Genomic DNA, 14,766 nt, shown 5'->3' on the forward strand with positions numbered 1-14,766 from the left:
TTTTTTTTAAAGTATAAAGTGTTAGATTATGTAAAAAACAAAAAAAAAAAGAATATAAATGACAAGTTTAACACTTATTATTATTATTATTATTATTAGCATAATAATCTATATTGTATACTAAAGAAATCACCAGAGGTGATCCAAAAGTACATGTGTTGCGTTCACGTGCACAATAAATAAATTCCCGCCTAAAAGTTTTTTTTTCCTTAAAAAATAATATGATAAAAAAAATGAATACAATTTTACAATTAAAATATTTTATTTTTACTTGTTGCATTACACGTGGCTTATTTTGGTAACTTTAAAGGTTCTTTAGTGATAACTAGAAGTGTTACTTCGGGTGTTCAAATCGAATTCGATAATGTACAACACTACTTGATAATTGTATCTAACACCTATTTATTTTTATACAGTTACTTTATATGTAATAAAATTATAGTCTGTACTTTTTTAGTATGTTTGAAATTTTCGTAGTAATCATAACAACTAATTACTGACACGATCACAAACTATTGTAAGGTTAAAATTGTCCAACTTCATATCATTTTCGAAAATATATCAATATGGATGCCTATAGAAAAATCATTAAAACATAGTTTCATTGATTTTTTATAATAATTTTTTGATTTGTAGTTTGTAAAATATCGTCAAATCTAATATATCACATCACTAATATATAAAGTCAGTCTCGCAGCCAGGCCACGAGACAGTGGTACTTGGCATTCCAGTTTTTCGCCAAGTGTCGCGCCACATAGGCGAAAAATAGATATTATTGTGACACATATGATGCTAAGTAAGTGAATTTTGGATAGTTTTTTTAAGATAAAAATATTGTATAGAGTTTTATTATCATTATACTTCTAATACTTTATATATACAAAATAATACTTTATATATACAAAATAATACTTTATATATATACAAAATTAATCATAACTTTTAATAAACATCATATGAATCGATTCTATTTTCGTCATAAAATTCGTTTTAAAAAGTTCTTTAAAATAAGATCCATTTATAATATATTTAAAATAATAGAGAATTAGTAAAAATAAGTTTTAATTAAATAAGTGATATGACATCATATGTCTAAATACCTACATTATCAAAAGGGATGTAAGACCATATTTAACATTTAAGTAAAAAAGTTTATACTGATATTTTATCAACAATCTGGCCCGGATACAAAACTAGATACCTTGTAGTAAAAATAATTTAAATTTGGTAAAAATACTTTCACTTCAATAAAAATAATTTAAATTTAATAAAAATAATTTCAAGTCAATAATAACATAGATATCTATTTACAAACAAAACTACAAAAAGTACACTATTCTATAAATAAACTATATGATATCGTATGTCTAAATATCATGCATTATCAAAAGAAATTTTAGGACCGTATTTAACATTCAAGCCAAAAAGTTTATTCTAAAATTTTACCAACAATATGGGCATCGTCTGGACACAAAACTAGTATATATATAAAGGGGAGTTTTTTCCCGAGTTTTTAGAGAGCCACGTAGGATTAAATTTTATTAACGCGCCATGTAGGATTATAAATTTTAGTTATAGCCAATCAAATAAGAGATTTGTAATTTCTTTTAGAATTAAATAATTCAAATGTCACATAAGCAAAATTGGCGAATGAGATTTTAAAGTTTAAATTAATTAAATTTAAAATATTATCTTTTGAGATTAGGATTTTTATCTATGTACAACGAATAAAATGTCAAAATTTTCCTCCCAAAAAAAAAAATCAAATTTTATCACATAAATACAAAAATGTTTGTTTTAAAAAATGCAAATAAACCGTGCATCGCACAGGCTTCATCTAGTGAAGTATTATTCGGTTCTCATAATAAACATTTATCTTCATTAATGAAGCTGACTAGGACGCTGTTATCTCTAATTACAAAATTATATCTATTAGTAACGTAACATATTTTTTTTGGAACAAGATTGTTTATTTGGTGCCAACGAAATCCATGTCGCCTATATTTGATAAATGGCGCCATGAACCATTTTTTTTTCCCACCCAATTTTTCCTCTCAGTTTTTTAGCATAATGATGAGTTGTCAATTTTTCATTGGTGTTGTACGTTTGGCCCACATACAACAATTGTATTTATATCACCTCCCAGTGTTAATTTAAAAATAATTATTAAAAATTTTCGTGTATGACACGTGATCTAACCTAGTAATATTATATACAAATATACCATTATACCAAAATCACACAAACTTTTTTTTTTCTTCGAGGGAAAAATCATTCTATATTGCAATCATTTATGTCCCAATTGTCTCGATAAAAATTTGATCGGTTAATTGTTTAATGTGGTCATGTGGCACTTAAGGAAAGCTTGTGCTTAGTTTGGAATTATGTGTACATATTTTAATCATTTTGCTAAGACAATAGATTATCAACTATACAATGCGTATAATTTTAATTCAATAAAAATTAGTAACTTTAAAGAAGAAAAATAACAGAGAATTAGTTAAATAATTTCAGTTCAATATAATTAATTTCAGTTTTATAAAAATAATTTAAATTCATCCTTTTATTCTCTTTGAATTTTTTTTATCTCATACAAAGTGCAAAGAATTTCAAATAAAAAGAACAAAAAAGATATGAGGATTAAAAATTAATATACCAACGAACAATTTTTCTACTATTGTTACTAGACAATACTTAATCTTTTTTTTTTTTTTTTTAAGACAAAGACAATACTTGATCTAGTATTGATTACTATATTTTAAGACCTGAAATTGTAGTAATAATCCCTATTAGAAACACTTTGAAGCAGGAAATTGAATTTTCTTATATCTTTCCCTCTTACTCCCAAAGGATGTTGGCTATTAGTTAAGGATGTGTAGATTTGTGTGAGATTTTGTCCCAAAATAAAGGATACATTTTCCTTGCCTTTACAGAAAAAAAAAATTAAAATTTGTATCTACGATAATACAAGTACCTGTACAAAGAGTGAAGTCTAAACAAAATAAAGGTCCAACATTCCATTTCAATAAGACTAGAAAAAAAAAAAATAGAATATTGAGAAAATTCAAATTTATCAACTATATATACTAGATAAACAGATAATGCAAATTGAATGCTCGCCATCATACTATATTCGTAGTAAAATCAATAAATGTGTGATCCAAATTTAATGAAAAGTCACTAAATAACAACCACAAAACCACTTAATTTATATTTATCTCATTAATAAAATGAGGCTTGCTCTAGAATAACAAGGAAAAAAAAAATAACAAGGAAATAATGAAGAAAGAAAAAAAAAAAATTTACACTCCACATTTCCACATTTAACCAGGTACAAATATAAACCTGCCCTTTCCTTCCCCTCTATATTCCTCTTCCTTACACCAAGACAAATCCCCTTTTTTAATCTCTCTAAAATTCATACTTCACTCATCAACATTTTTTCTTTTTTCATTACACATTTATTGAAATTAACCAAATAAAAGGTAAGCTTATTTATATTAATCAATATCAATATCAATTTTCATATATACAATAATCCATTCTTATTGAGACTAACTTCCCAAAATCATAATCAAACTACTTGACTAAACCTTCCTTTTAGTTTACCTGAAATAGATCAAAAACAGCAGTAACTTTATGCATTAATGTTGATAATCAACAACTTTTTATTTACTTTATTTTATATTTTCAATATTTATCCTGAAAAAAGATTTGATCTTGTGCAGAGACAGAAGCCCATAAAAGGTGGAGGAGAGAGAAAATGTATAATCAGAATGAATCTGCTGCTTGCTTTGACCCCAACAACAACCCTGATGACCAACCTGCTTCTGCTGCAATTGCTGCTGCTGCAATTAATGGGTTTTCATCCTATGAGACAAAGACAAAGACTGTCACAACAATTCTGCAAGAATCAGATTTCCAAAACCCTAATAATAATCTTTGTAGTCATTCTCATTATGATCCCAATACTACTTGGGACCATAATTCTGAAATGGGTTTTACCAATTTTGTTGAAAACATACACCACCCTACTACAACTGATCTTCTTACACTTCTCCACTTACCCATTTCCTCTTTTGCTACTGCTCCCTCCTCCTTTGGGATTGGGAAGCTGCCATCGTCGCCACCACCGCCTTCGGCTTTCGGGTTTTTAGGGGAGTTTAACCCGGCTATGATGGTTGATTACCCGGTACATGCCGCCGGGTCTGGATCTTCTTATGATCCTAATTTGTTCCCTCAAAATTCTGCTTTTATGATGAGGGATCAGCTTTTGTTTCATCCTAATCATGAGTATAGTACTGGGAATCTGAATGGGATTGATGGGGTTTACCAAGAAGAGGATACCCAGTTTCTTGGGAATGGGATTCTTGAGTTTAGGAAAGGGAAAGGGAAAGTGGGTAACAATAATAAGAGCCCTAAGAATTCTGCTACTGAGAAACAAAGGAGGAGAAACTTCAATGACAAGTATGACTATCTCAGCAAACTCATTCCCAATCAAACCAAGGTATAGTATGCTTATTATAATTATGGTTGAAATTTTTACTATTCTTTTTTCTGGATTTAATAGTCACGTAATTATTCGTTTAGGTTACACTATCTATATAACTAGGAAGATTTGTGTAAAAGAACCTTTTTAAGTGGTCGATTTTGTTTATAAGAAATTTCAAGTTAAAAGTTGTGAAAAAGGATCTTTTAAGTTATATTATATTGTGATCAGAGGTTATTAGGCTGGGTTTTGCAAATGATCAACAGCGGAGCTCCGACGTATTCTCACGTGGGAGTCAAGTGACTTCTAAAAAAAAAGCCCACATGTTTTTTTCTCCTTTTCTCCCAAATTTCCCTCATTTTAGAACTACCCTTTCCTTTATCCCCCTTTCATACTTCCTAAAAATACGTGTGGGTTTTTTTTTAAAAGTCACGTGACTTCCATGTGAGAGTCAACGCCGGAGCTCCGCTGTTGTCCATCTGGAAAACTCAGCCTATTACCCCCTCACAACATAATACCACTTAAAAGGTCTTTTTTTCAAAAAAAAAATCACTTAAAAAGTCTTTTTAAACAAAATCGATGACTTAAAAGGTTCTTTTATATAAATTTTCTATATAACTATTATATTATGAAGGAGCTAATCATTTTATACGCCTAATCATCCATCCCGATTTAGTAGTGTAATTACTCGTTCAAACATAACTATTATTATTTCAGAAAAGAAAGAATTTTTTTTTTCTTCATGTGGGTAATTCGTTCAAGTATACATGACTATTATTTCCGAAAGGAGGGAGTCAATTTTATTTTTATTTTTATTTTATTTTATTTTGCACATTAACTGTTTGTTGAAATGCATGAATGTAGACTGATAGGGCATCAATAGTACTGGATGCAATAAACCACATACATGAACTGAGAAGGACAGTGGGAGAGCTCAAAATCCTGGTTGATAAGAAAAGAATTTCCAAAATGAAAAGGCACAAAACTCACGAGGATACCAATACCAACATCCCTGTTGGTGGGGACCAACACGGCACCGGTGTCGATGGAGTGGCTGTCGTGAAACCCGAACCGGAGGAGGATTTGAACGTGTCGACAGCCATCCAACTCCGAAGCTCGTGGATTCAGAGAAAGTGGAAGGACTCAGAAGTCGACGTTCGAATTGTTGATGATGATGTTACCATTAAGCTAGTGCAGCGAAAGAAGATCAACTGTTTACTGTCTGTGTCTAGGACTCTTGATGAGCTTCAGTTGGATTTACGCCATGTTGCTGGAGGCGAAGTTGGGGACTATTACAGTTATCTGTTTAACACTAAGGTGAATAGGCCATGAATTTTGTTTTAATTATGGGTTTAATTACTTGTTTATTGTGGTTAATTGTTTGTGTTTTTTTGGTTAATTTTTGTTGTAGATTTGTGAAGGGTCATCAGTGTATGCAAGTGCAATTGCTAATAAGCTGATAGAAGTTGTGGAGAGAGAGTCTGGTGCTGCTTCTGTTGTTGATTAAGGAGTGATTAAGATATTAACAACAGTAATTGCTATGCTAATCTACTTATTTAACCAACTTAATTGCTCTTTTGTTGCCTATATAGTATTTCTACCAACAACAGTATTCTATAAATTAGTAGTGTTTAATTAATTTTGTTAGATGCTACGGAGTACTTAGTAGTGTTTTGTTAATCTAATTTGATGCTACTTAACTTAATGGTTGAATATATAAGGAAGATAACGTCTATTAAATAGTTTAATGCTCTCTCTCTCTTCATACCTCCTTAGCTTTGTCTCACCTCGAATACCCATGAACTCGACTTTTTGATACTGGTATAGACTCTTTGGCACTTCATTATGGGTTAAAACTTGAAAAAATTGTTCATAAAATTGTCTAATCAAATACTTGGATAATTTCACATTAACATATGTATATTCAAATTCAAGTAAGTTTGCTATCGAGTAAGCACAAGCTGTTCTACACGCAAATTCTCATTAAATAACTAATGTGTTGACCCAAACATTGCTCTTGGATATTGCTTAGAGTTTTTTTTTTATTTTATTATTATTTTTGTTAATAAAGTGTTTGAATTTTTTTAGTATTAATTAATAATTTAGAATATAATGTTAAAATACTGAAAAGAATTGAAAGAGTAATATGAGTTTCATTTGTTTTTAGTTTGGCTGTTTTTTTTTTTCTACATTTATATACATTTATGTGGATGAATGGAGCATAATTTATTGCTAGTTAAGATGGCAAGTCGTGTGGCATTCATTCCATGAGGTTAGGGGTTCAAACCTCTTTCTATGCATTCTTCAGTTAACATTGCCATAAAATATTGAATCGTAATGTGGCACAATGCCATTGATTATTGAGTGGTGACATGACGCACGTGGTACATAAACCTTTAGTATGGGCCACCTTGCCCAATACCAAGTGACGTCAGCCTTTATATTTTTTTTAAAGGGTAAATAACAGTATTTAATAAACTAATAACAATACTTGGTAATTAAGTTAATAACATCACCTTACTTTAAAATAACAGTTTTTAATAATATACTAATTATAATTCGACTTGATAATCACTTATATGACTTTTATTGGTACTAGTTATCACTACTTTACTACTTATATCTTAAACAAATTAGTGTTTATATTTAATAGTCCACCATGCTTCGCAAATTAAATGTTTTACTTAGAGAGTTTTAACCAATACCTGAACTTAGTCCACAATGGAACCTCCGAAGTTTTGAGCTTCCGGCTTTACCAAGGTAGCTAACCCCAACCTCGTCTTCCTTAGATCAGGCACAACACATATCTAATTCGTTTCCTACCTTAGATCGTAGTCTCTACTCAAACAACCTCTATTGTATTTGTGATGGTACTTTTAAACATAAAAATAACTCATTTGAGATATAAGTTTCGAGAGGATAACGTTCCCTTTTATAAGGAAATTTTTATTTAATTTGAAAAGATTACAACACTCATATCTTACAAAACTAAATCAGAAAGTTTAAACAAACATGACAAGAAATAGAGTTTTTCTTTACTTTAAGAGAGATGGAGAACCAATCTGTCTCTTAAGGTGAGGATTTTCTCTAGAGAATTTTCTTATTTTCAGAAACGCTCTAGTCAACTCACTTCAAGCCTGCCTTCACTCTTTACCTAAGTCCCTTTGTATAGGGAAACTAAAGGTGCCTAGGCTTCCCATCCTAGCCCAGCAAATGGATCTCGTCCATTGCTTTTTACAAAGAAATACAAAACACTCATTTTAAAACGTGGCTACAGTGATGTGCATGATTACCGTTGTGGGGCTTAGGCCCTATTCTTTAGAGTTACTCTGCTCTACCCTGTTCTGCTCTACTCTACACTGCTCTGCTCTGCTGAAATCTGCTCTACTCTGCTTAAAACTAATAGTTAATAATAACGATAATAATACTTAAAATTTAATAAAAATAAAAATAAAAATAATAAATATTTACTAATAATAACTAATATTTATAGATAATAATAATTAATATTTAATAATACTAATAATTAATATTTTATATTAATAATAATAATAATTAATATATAATATTAATTGATTATAATAAATAATATTTAATGGTAATAATTAATGTTTATATTATTTAACACATTTTCTAATGTTGTAAAAAGAGTTTAAAAAATATAATAATAATAATAATAATAAATAATAATAATAATAATAATAATAATAATAATAATATTTAATGATAATAACGTGATTATAATAATAATACTAATAATAATGATGATGATGATGATGTTGATGATGATGATAATAATAATAATAATATTAAAACTAATAATGATAATTGTTTCGGGGTTTTTAGGATGTCCTGCGGGAGAGTTACAAAACCAAGACTAACCTCTAGACGCCTGTACCTGCAAAATAACGGAGACTCTTGTGGGTGGGAGTTCCGCCTCCGACGGTCAAGTTAGAACGTGTATGAGGAGTAAAGTGCGGAAAATAAAGGTCTCTCTTGGATTCCAAGAAAGTATCTACAATGAGTAATTGCTCAGTTCGAGGTGTCAGGTGTATGACTTTCTCTGATTGTGAGTTAATGTGAATGTGAATTAATTGTGTTCCCGAGGGGGAACATCTCCCATTGTTAGGTTTTCAGCAATTCTACACAATAAGAATTACTTAAAAATGGTGGAACAAAACCTAAGTAGTGTATAATTCAATCAAATTATACAATAATCAATACTAATCAAAGTATTACAATCCAAGCACTAAATAAACAATGTAATCAGAAATTACAAGGAAAATACTAATATGAAAGATACTAAAACTTGCCTCTACTCCAAGCCAATGAAATCAACAAGAACATGAGAATACTATGGACCACGTGAGTCTTCAATACCGGATACTTGTCTAAGGCGTGTAAACACTTTCCTAAAGTGATTATTCCCCCACCACGGTGCTTGGGTTGAAACTGAAAAATCACTTTGAGATACAATAGACAACACTACAATCTTTGCACTAAGATTTGTAGCAAGATGATCAAATTCTCAAAATTGACTTAATTGATAGAGATTTTTTATAAGAGATTACAAGTTTCTTAGAGAAAAGTGTGAAGAAAAGTGAAAATATTGGAGAGGAAAATCAGAGAGAGCAAAAATAAAACCCCCGTTATTCTTTTAATTTTGCAATTAAAAGAATAAACGAAACCGCAACTGCCAGGTGGTGTGGGCGCTCCACCAGGAGGCGCGGGCGCGCCCCAAGGAGGAGCGGGAGCGCCCCAAGGAGGAGCGGGCGCTCCTCACGAAAACTGCGTAATTTCCAAAGGAAGGCAGTGAGGGGCGTGGTTTAGGCGCGACCAGCAGCGCAGGCGTGCCAACCAGGACGCGCGGGCGCGCCACTTGCCGCGCGGGCGCGCCATCTCACCCTTCCAATTTGCCAATTACCAGAGAGGTGCGCGGTTTAGGCGTGCTCTCTGCGCGGCCGCGCCAAACTTGCGCGGCCGCACCAAACTTGCGCGGGCGCTCCTTCATGGTCGCGAGCGCGCAACCGTCAACACTCTAAATATCTAACAATCCTCCCCCATTTAGAGTGTTCCTTTCTAACATTCTCCACTTCTAACAATTAAGTTACATCTCATGCATCAATGCCAATGTCCCTTCAGATTGAATTGACACCTAGTACAACACACTTAACGATGATCATATTCCGTGATTTCCATATATATTGAATCACACGAATATATCCAACCATTCGAAGGTGAAGTACACACAAGACAAATCGAATTTATCATCACTTAACACTTTTAATGCCATGTGTCCGTATTTTTCATAAGTTCATCAAAGTCTATATGTCCATCTAGACTTTTTGAAGCGGCTAAATTTCGAACTTATATAGGTAGGTTCTCATATACGTAATAGTGCCCTTGTGATAAGACACCTTCATTTAGATCTTCTCAACTCTAAATCTTTGAGAACTTTAAATAGACGCTACCTTACACATCACAAGTAACATAGCAATGTGGGTCATCAAACATTGCTAACAAACAAAAAAAATGCAATTCAACCACATTGAATCTAAGACCTGATGTTTCTTAAAGTGTTAGATTGGGTTTCACAAATTCGTATTTTTGAACATAAACCCATTCCATTCAAAGAAAATATGATGGAATGCCTTGGCATTGCTTTAGTAAAGCAATCTGCCAAATTCAATTTCGTAGGAACATAGTCAAGACTTATGACCCCATCATTGATAAGCTCTTTCACTAGGCTATGCCTAAGTGAAATATGCCGAGACTTACCATTATACACTTGACTATATGCCTTTATTAAAGCTGAATTATAATCACAATAGATTGCCACCGGTGACATTGGCTTAGGTAATAAAGGCAACTCTAACATGAGATTTCTCAACCACTCAGCTTCCTTACTAGCTGAGGCAAGAGCAATAAACTCCGCTGCCAAAGTGGAATCGGCAATGCAAGTTTGTCTCTTGGAAGACCATGAAATGGCACCTCCCCCAAACATGAACACCCAACCACTTACAAAAGAGTCATCCTCTTTGTAAGTGATCCAGCTTGCATCAGAATATCCTTCTAAAACCGAAGGAAATCCACTATAAGACAAACCATAATCCAACGTACCCTTAAGGTACCTCAAGACCCTCCGAACTGCAAACCAATGTTGTGCACCCGGGTTACTAGTAAATCTACTAAGTTTTCCCATAGCCAATGCAATATCAGGTCTTGTACTTGTCATGGCATACATCAAGGATTCAATTATCCTTGAATATTCCAATTGGGAAACCGTTTTTCCCCGAATTCTTAACTAATTTAACATTAGGTTCCATGGGGGTGTTCACGGGACACTTATCAAACATATTAAACCGTTTGATCATTTTCTCAATGTAATGAGATTGACTTAGAATAAGTCTTCCATTTTCCCTAATTATCTTGATGCCCAAAATGACATCCGCCTCCCCCAAATCCTTCATCTGAAAAGATGAGGTTAAGAATTCCTTGGTCAATTCTACTTGTTGTAGACTTGTACCAAAGATAAGCATATCATCAACAAATAGACAAATGATGACACCATGACCTTTGTCATCAAATTTTCTATATATACACTTATCAGCTTGATTCACTTTGAATCCAAAGGACAAAATCGTGTCATCAAATTTTCGATGCCACTGTTTTGGTGCTTGTTTAAGTCCATACAATGACTTAATCAATTTGCACACCTTATCTTCTTGTCCTTCCAAAACAAACCCTTCGGGTTGTTTCATATACACTTCTTCCTCTAGATCTCCATAAAGGAATGCCATTTTGACATCCATTTGATGAATCACTAGATTATATACTTAAGCCATTGCAATCAGTAACCTTATCGAGGTAATTCTTGCAACCGGTGCATAGGTATCGAAATAATCAACACCATGCTTTTGCCTAAAGCCTTGGATAACCAATCTGGCTTTAAATTTCACTATGGAGCCATCCAGCCTCCTTTTCCTAGTGAAAATCCACTTACAACCAAGAGGTTTGCAACCGGGAGGTAAATCCTCTATGACCCAAGTATTATTTCCCATGATGGACTCCATCTCATCATTTATAACTTCCTTCCAAAATGCACTATTTTGGGAAGATATGGCCTCGCTATAACTCTTTGGGTCACTATCCACATTGAAACAATATGGAGTAGTGGAACTAAGGCCATCCCTAGACCCTTCAACTAAATATATTATGAAGTCATCTAGAGGATTCTTAATTTTCCTTTGTCTCTTACTTCTTCTAACATGAGGAGTCTCATCCTCATTATTAGGAGAACATTCATGAGATTCAAGTTGATCATCATAATCAACAATCTCCTTTCCTTTGGCACTAACCAGTAGATCCTTAGGTCTACTCATTGATGAAAAACGGTTTTCATAAAAAATTGCATCTCTTGACTCAATAACCGAATGAATTGATATATAGTCATTTTGTTCTATTACATAGAACCTATAGGTTTTGCTATGTTCAGCTTAACCTATAAAAATGCAATCCAAGCCCCTTTCACCGAGCTTTCTTTTCTTGTTGCCAAGCACTCTTACGATTGCCCTACAACCCCAAACCTTGAAATACTTCAAGTTTGACTTTCTTTTGTACCAAAGTTCATAAGGAGTAGATTGTTTTCCCTTAGTGGGAACCCGGTTAAGAATGTGACAAGCAGTCAACATTATTGCTTCACCCCAGAACCCTTCACTCAAACTAAAGTAAGATAACATGGAATTAACCATTTCTTAAAGAGTTCTGTTTTTCCTTTCAGCTACACCATTTGATTGTGGTGCATAACCAGTTGTAGTCTCATGAATAATACCCAATGATTGGAAATAAGCTGGATCATAATATTCCCCTCCCTTGTCAGTTCTAATCTTCTTGATAAATGATTCTACTTGTAGTTCTACTTCTCTTTTATAAATATCAAACTTTGTCAAAGCTTCATCTTTGGAATAATAGAATAATAGGTTGTGACTTTTGTTGACCGATTTGAGATTGTTAGAAAAAAACGTAGGTGAAAGTTGGGATTATTTAAAGTAAACTAGGCAAAGTGGGGATTATTATAATGAAAAATTCCCTATTATTATTATAAATCAAAAATAGACAGTCATATATACAACCTACAAAAATTAGTGGGAAGCTGAGATACAATTTGCCCCCTCCCCCACTCCTATAGCTATAGCAAATCCTATCCTAGTGAAAATATGAGCAGCAGCTCAAGCCCCAATATCCTAAGTTGTTGAGAACTTCTGAACCCGTTTCAGCAACGCAACAACCTCCTTGTCTAATTCCCAAAGTGAAGAAAAGGATAAAGGAAGGAATCCATATCCAATTGCTCGACAACTAGATTCATATTTGACCTGCTTTCGATGAGCCGCATCAGCCACAACCCGTCGAGGAACAAAGTCAGATAGCCCAGAGTGTGTTAAAGGAGAAAACCCTGTCAAATCAACAAAGACATTACAACCACGATCCCAGGAATAAAGTAACACATCCCAGGTTTGAGGACCCCGTCGTTCCTTCCAAATAACCCAATTCAACCTCCTTTCTCGCTAAAATCCTAGACCTATAGCAAACATCAACAAGGGTATCCAAAAAACAACATTATGCCGATGTTTAATACTACAATTCCAGTACACAACACCGCGTGATCACCGAATATATCCCAAGTAAAAACCCTTGAACAAGTAGAGCACGTCATCGAGACAGTGAACAATGGAATACCCAGCCGGCAGCACAACACACGTCGATAAGTCTTAGCGTTCATCGTCTGACCAAACTCCGAAATTGGAACTTGCTGAAACCAAGCAGAGGTGTGATCTTTGTGCTGCGATCTCCACTGATAGATGAGGAGATAAAGAAAAGGTGGATTCTGCAAAAGCGGTAACCTTTGGAAATATATTATTATTATTATCTCAAAAACAGACAATGTCATACAACCTACAAAAAATTAGTGGGAAGTTGAGATACAATCTGGGCCCCCACTCCTCGAGCTATAGAAAATCCTATCCTAGTGAAGATATGAGCAGCAGCAGCACGTGCCCCAATGTCTTGAGTCTTCAAGAGCTTCTGGATCCGCTTCAGCAATGCAACCACCTCTTTTTCTAATTCCCCAAGTGAAGAGAAAGAGAAAGGAAGGAAGTCATATCCAAATGCCCGACAACTGGATTCATACTTATCCCGCTTCTGATGAGACGCATCAGTCACAACCCAGACTGTGTCAAAGGAGAAGATCCTGTCAAGTCAACACAGACATCACGACCACAATCTTAAGAATAAAGTAACACATCTGCAGGTCTGAGGGCCCCGTCGTTCCCTCCAGACAACCCAATGTCAACCTCCTTTCTAGTTGAAATCCCAGATCAATAACAAACATCAACAAGAGTATTCGAACAACATTATGCCGTTGTTTAATACCCACCATACCAGCACACGACACCGCGTGATCACCGAAAATATCCCTAGTGAAAACCCTTGAACAAGCAGAGCACGGCGTTGAGACAAATAATAATGGACACCCAAGCGGTAACACAACACACATCGGTAAGTCTGACCTAACCCTGAAATAGGAATTGCCCGAAGCCAAGCAAAGGTGTGATCTCCTTGTTGCGATTTCCATAATGCTGATTAACGAGGAGATAAAGAGAAGGTGGATTCTGCATAAGCGGTAACCTTTGTGAAATATATATCTGCCAATTTCTTCATGAGTTTAGGGGCAGCAACCTTACTAGGATTACTCAAAATTTCAGACTCAACTGTTTCATTAAACAGACTCAACGCATCTGCAAAGGCTCGACCAAGGCAAACAATGCTAGCATGCCATAAAACCTTTGTCTGCAATCCAGTAGACTGTAACCGAGAGGCAAGAAAAGCATAAAATGACGAACATCACCTGTGGAATAAACACCAAGTCCGCCAAACGCAAATGGTAAGGTGGCAAGCCGCCACTGCCAATTGCCAAACCCAGGCCCCAAAGCAGTAACGATACGCTCCAAGGAAGATCGAAAATCCTTGTCGAAAGTGCGTTGAGCCACCTCAAAAGTACTAGGAGGACAAGTACGCAAAGCAAAGTAGAGTTTAGAAACTCCGGTACATACCCTAAGCAACAACTGCTCATATTAGGGATCATCGAGCTTAGCAACCCTATCCGTTAGCGTAATGGTCTTGGTCACCCTCTGCATCACAAGCTCACCTCCAAAATTGGGATCAGAACTAGCGGGACACCAAGCAACTTAAAACAATGTGAATGTCGAGCAATATTAGAC

General features: G+C 34.2%; 1 protein-coding gene across 1 annotated transcript; it reads left to right on the forward strand.

Moving 5' to 3' along the window:
* The first annotated feature begins 3,571 nt into the window (after positions 1-3,571).
* On the forward strand, positions 3,572-6,149 carry LOC110704696 (transcription factor bHLH91-like). Its single transcript, XM_021882512.1, has 3 exons — positions 3,572-4,507; positions 5,354-5,806; positions 5,901-6,149. The coding sequence occupies exons 1-3, from the start codon at positions 3,764-3,766 to the stop codon at positions 5,994-5,996; spliced, it is 1,293 nt and encodes a 430-aa protein (XP_021738204.1). The 5' UTR covers positions 3,572-3,763; the 3' UTR covers positions 5,997-6,149.
* Positions 6,150-14,766: the final 8,617 nt, after the last annotated feature.

The sequence above is a fragment of the Chenopodium quinoa genome, unplaced genomic scaffold (genome assembly GCF_001683475.1).
Source record: "Chenopodium quinoa cultivar QQ74 unplaced genomic scaffold, ASM168347v1, whole genome shotgun sequence".
NCBI classification, from domain to species: Eukaryota; Viridiplantae; Streptophyta; class Magnoliopsida; order Caryophyllales; family Amaranthaceae; genus Chenopodium; species Chenopodium quinoa.